The following is a 5,128-nucleotide window of genomic DNA, read 5'->3' on the forward strand; positions in this document are numbered from 1 at the left end:
TCTCATCCGTGTACACGGTGTCAATCTCCCTCGTAAAGGTATAACGACGAGTGTGTGTGGAGACCTGTCCCAATGGAGCGGTACTGAACTGAAATGTGAGAGTGAAGGACAAGATAGCATGATCCACTGCTATTCCAACCGGCCTAGTGCCTACCATAAAATCCTGAAAAAAGGGAATGAGACTGGGCTGAGCCATAACATAGTCCACTGTACTAGCACCATGCCGATGTGGAAAGCTAGTGAAACCGCCCGATGTCGGGAATCTCTGTAAGCCATTCAGGATGGCCAATCCATGTGCAGTCCCCATGTCTATCAAACCTGTGAGAGTCTAGATAGGCCCATATCCTTGACATCAAGCTCCCTCAACATCTCCTCTGAGGTATCATATAATACTGTCTGGTTATGGGCGGTCCTGGCATTGAAGTCGATGAAACACAAAACTGTATTAAGATGGCCAATCCATGTGCAGTCCCCATGTCTATCAAATACCGCTCATACACTGTATGTTCCTCATCCTGTGAGAGTCTAGATAGGCCCATATCCCTGACATCAAGCTCCCTCAACATCTCCTCTCAGGTTTCATAAAATACTGTCTGGTTATGGGCGGTCCTAGCATTGAAGTCGATGAAACACAAAACTGTATTAAATCAGAAGGCAGGGCATAAAATGCCACTGGAAGCAAAGAAAACTACAGCCTACTAAAATATCACAAGCATTTTAACCATGAAGTTGTCTTCTAGTGCCAGCAAGTAGAATAGCCTCAATCTTCTCCCAAGGCAAGAAGGGTAAGCTGGAAAGAGGATGTAATCTGGATCTCTTCTGATGAAAAGTCCCAAGCGTCAGTGTGGTGCTTCCATCTGTAAACTGGATGTAAATTGTTTGGCTTCGATGTGACCTTTTAGGATGCGCAGCAGGTATGTACGCACACGCATGCATTTTCTCATGGGACATGAAGAGTTCAAAGTGTACCAGCCTCACAGATAGACTATCATATGATACAGAATTCCCTGTGACCAACAGCTCCACCACTAGCATTAGTGTTCAACGCAGATGCACTGTTGCAGAATTGATACACAAAACAATTAGAGAGACATACACAGAGAGAGAGAGAGAGAGGGAGAGAGCAAGAGAAAACACACGAGAAAGCTTTCTTGTTACAAGCAGATAAAAGATTCACATTGCTCAAGTCCCTGCTGCATACAATCTTAAGCTGAATAACACCTTACCTGCTGGTAGATTCAGGACAGTTAACAACCAGGTGGTATGGATGAGAAATGGAACCACCTCAGATTTCCATCCTTTCTTCAGCTTCTTCTACCCCTTTCTTAGATCTGTACCGCCTTGGCGCCCTTACCGAAGTCCCTTCAAAATCTTCCTCAGCGGCAGTAGCAGATTCCTCAGTGTCAGAGCTACAGACCTCATTGCTCAACGTTGCAGGTCGTTCACTTTGCTTTTTGAAAGCATCCTGGCAAGCTGCAATTCCAACTGGACAAGCTTGAAAGGGATCAGCCTCTTGGATACTGCCCTTTTGACCTGCTCCCCAGGATTTCTGTAGTCTTGGTATAAACTGAATTCTCTGAGGTGGTTCTTCGGGGCTCTCACAACCTTCAGTCAGTTTCTTGCTAACAATTTCAACACATGCTCTAAATGCCTCCATATTTGATTTGTCATTGTCTTCTTCTGACCAATCTAGGGTATAGTGAGTGTACTTTGAAGGATTTCTTACAGGATCAGGCACTACCAATGCATGGGATGACCTAACTCTCGGTTTTACAGATATCGTCTGCTCATCCATCTCCTTGCCTGCTGAGCTCTCAATATCTTGTTTGACATCCAGAGCAAATCTCACCCGTTTAACTGGTTTATCCTTCCCTTCCTCTTTTGCAGACATTGCTGATTGTGAAGGCTTGCAGTCTGCATCTTTCGTCCAGCATTCTCTGCTCCTCTTGCCCCCAGTGTCCGTGCCATTCTGCCTGTCAGAGCTGGCCGCTGCCTCTTTATCATCCTCTTTCAACCGTGCTATCGCCGCCTGAAAATTGGCCCGAGGATCCTTTGGGGGCCTTCCTAAATAATGGAAGGAAATTGGAGGTGAGATGGACGAGTCAACTTTCCTGTCTGAACCTTTAATCTCCCTCATATAAAGTCTCTCCGCATTTCCTTCAAGTCCTACTGCAGTCTTGTCGAATTCGTCTTCTTCATCCTGAAAGAAAGGCAGGACGGGGTTACAGTGCGTGGTTCTGTCGCCTATTCAATCATAGAACAGAACATTTCTCTGAGCTCGCATGTTGGTATCGTTAGGCAAATTCACAGATCATTCAGACATAAATCCTTAATGCAATGACGGAATGAAAGGTAAAGACGAACGATTTGCGCGCATAATGGTATCGCTAGACAAATTCACAGATCATCCCGACCTAAATCGTTGATGCAATGACGAAATGAAAAGTAGAAGTACATGCACTTACCTCAAAATCCAAAGTCGTGTCCAGTCCCACCATTCCTCTCATAAGCCGACCTTCTTCTTCTCCAGCATCATCTGCTCCGGCCAAGGCAGCCTGAAACGCATCCTGTGCATCAGCATCCATACCATCGGAGTCATCATCATCATCATCATCCTCATCCGAAACGCCATCTGCAGAGCCATGGACGGGACGCTGGCAAGGGGCAACAGGAAGAGGGGTGAAAGCAGGAAGCGCAAGGGGCATCATCACGCGAGGAGCAACGTTCACGACCAGAGATCCATTTGTTGGGGGGGAGCTGCTGATCGCTGAGGCGCCAAGAAGGCAGCGAGGATCCCAGGGAGCCGAAGATTTCAGCGACGCGGTTACCAAAAGGGAAGGACGCCATAGCCAGAGCTCGTATCTGTTGCAGACAAGCTCTCGAGAAGACGAAGAAACAAAGAAAGAATGAATCATAGGAGGCATATCATGATGACATTTAAATACCCCTCCAAACCGCTTGAAATTTTGGAAAACAAGGTTTTGTCTGTACACTCGGCCTCTACTTACATCATCGAGGGAGGCACCTCATACCTAGCTAGGTGCGACTGTGGATGGCCCCCCCACGCACTTGAATTGTCATAATCGTCATAATCGGTATGTTCCTTCATGCTTCCATTGTCTTCAGGCTTCCCTTGTCCAATTTTGTGTCATCTCTAGAGCAAATGCACACCACACGCAAACCTATGTGTTCCACACAAAGCTTCCAAACACAACCCGTACTTGTCACTTGTTTTTCGCAAAGAAGTTGCTTTCAAATACAGGGAAACCCATGGTGGACCCACCCTGCAATTGCCTACCACCATGCCTTTCACACATGTGGAACTCGGTCTACTGACATTTCACCTTACTGCTACTTGCGAGCTCTAGGGCACATAAGCTCTCAAGATACAAAAATGTAATGCTTGTCTTTCTTGCTTTGAAGACTTGGAAAGAAAGGTTTCGCCTTTGCACTCAGACTTCATGCCATTGTCTCAGAATTAAGCTGTGGCTTTTCCCCAAATAAGCAAGAGCTTTCAGAACATCCTCACAAAAATGAGTTCACATATCACACCTCAACTAGGGGCCTCTAAACACTTCGTCATTCTGTAGTTGCGAAATCACTTTGATGGTGATAGCCCTGATAATCTGCCAGTTGTGTTGGAAGGCATTGAATGCTAGTGCATTGTATGATAAGGTGAGTGTTTCCATGAGACCTCATGGTGCCATCACAAGTCGTGCCATGTCATCGAAAGCTTCGATAAGGATGTCGGGCTTTTGCAGCACATCGTTGGGATATTCATCGTGCTCAAGTGCGGCCCGCTTTTGTGCATGCTTTAGCTACTGCAAGAGGACATCTATTTGTGTATCTTTCTGCAGGAGGGTTGCCTGCAATACATCATTGCGGATTTTTAAATTTGTAGCAGTCTCCAAGGCCATTGTTTTGATGGCTTGTAATCTAGCCGTGAGGTTGGCTATTCGAGAGGTATTCTCCTAAATCTGTTTTCTTACCACGGCTCTGAAGGGTTCATCGGCTTGGTGCTCTTGGAGGCTCCTTTGGATCATGATCACGTCCTTATCGACCTTTGATTTGGCACTCTTTAACCTATTGTTTTCCAAGCTAAGTCTTGTGCCTTGATCTTGGAGTGATTCTAGCTCTTGATCCTTGTGATGGAAGATGACTTTGCTCCTCTTCACCATCTCGGTCATGAGGTCCATGAAGGTAGCTATCTTTGCAATATTGGGATGTAATAAGATGTGCGTATAGCATGCATTCTTGCTTTGGTACACTAGGGATTCAATCTGCTGGAACGCCACTAGCATAGCCTAGACTCTTCCTTGAGGTGCTGGTGGAGGGAGATGTGTGGAGCGGCCTACTTGAGGATGAATTTCAAGGTCAGTGAGGTTGATGACATCATCTACTGCCTTACCATGTGCAGCACTTGCTTTGGCCTTCTTGCGAGCTTCTTCAGCAGCTCTCTATTTAGCCTCATCTTCCATCCTTTTCCTGAGTCTTTTGGCTCGTGCTTTGTTCTCTTGCTCTACTCTGGCTTGGAGAGGATCTTTGGATTCTAGGTGGTAAATCTAGTGGCTCTTCTCATGGCAGTCCAAATAGTGATGCACATGTATCATATAAAGGGAAGGAGAAGGTGGACCTTGCACCTGTCTTTGATGTCTCATGTTGTCACTCTCATGTTGATGGAAAGTACAGTGGCTCAGAAATGAGCCTTGATGAGGAACTTAGGATTCCTTCAGTTGTTACTGTAGGTGCAAGAAAAAGCAGGAATGTGGCTAAGACTCCTGTAGGTGATGTAGGTACACACAAATCCACACATGTGAAGTATCCTGTTGATAGGCTGAGATATGATGGTTTTTCAACCCATCATTATGCATATATGGTCAAAATCCTTGAAGAACCAGAGCCAGCTTGCTTTAAGGATGCAGTTGGAAAGAAAAATTGGGAGGTAGCCATGGATGAGGAGATGGCAACCTTGGATGCAAACCACACTTGGGAATAGATGCCTTTTCCTCATGAGATAAGAAGGCGATTAGCTGCAAGTGGGTGTATAAGGTGAAGCACAATGTCGATGGGTCTGTGAGCAGGTATAAGGCAAGGTTAGTTTCCAAAGGATATGCACAAACATACGGCA

At 45.9% G+C, this 5,128-nt stretch overlaps 1 protein-coding gene across 1 annotated transcript; it reads right to left on the minus strand.

The window, feature by feature from the left end:
• Positions 1-623: 623 nt before the first annotated feature.
• On the minus strand, positions 624-3,026 carry LOC147625470 (uncharacterized). Its single transcript, XM_086818819.1, has 2 exons — positions 2,466-3,026; positions 624-2,200 (listed from the first exon to the last, which is right to left on the minus strand). The coding sequence occupies exons 1-2, from the start codon at positions 2,922-2,924 to the stop codon at positions 1,286-1,288; spliced, it is 1,374 nt and encodes a 457-aa protein (XP_086674945.1). The 5' UTR covers positions 2,925-3,026; the 3' UTR covers positions 624-1,285.
• Positions 3,027-5,128: the final 2,102 nt, after the last annotated feature.

Source organism: Cibotium barometz, chromosome 24, assembly GCF_041138505.1.
Source record: "Cibotium barometz isolate CiBa-2024 chromosome 24, ASM4113850v1, whole genome shotgun sequence".
Taxonomy (NCBI): Eukaryota; Viridiplantae; Streptophyta; class Polypodiopsida; order Cyatheales; family Cibotiaceae; genus Cibotium; species Cibotium barometz.

Excerpts from the sequence above, each read along its gene's own strand:
- LOC147625470 (XM_086818819.1), bottom strand. The coding sequence starts at position 2,924 with ATGCCTCCTATGATTCATTCTTTCTTTGTTTCTTCGTCTTCTCGAGAG. Across the intron at positions 2,201-2,465 it reads ACACGACTTTGGATTTTGAG|GATGAAGAAGACGAATTCGA; the intron begins GTAAGTGCATGT and ends CCTTTCTTTCAG.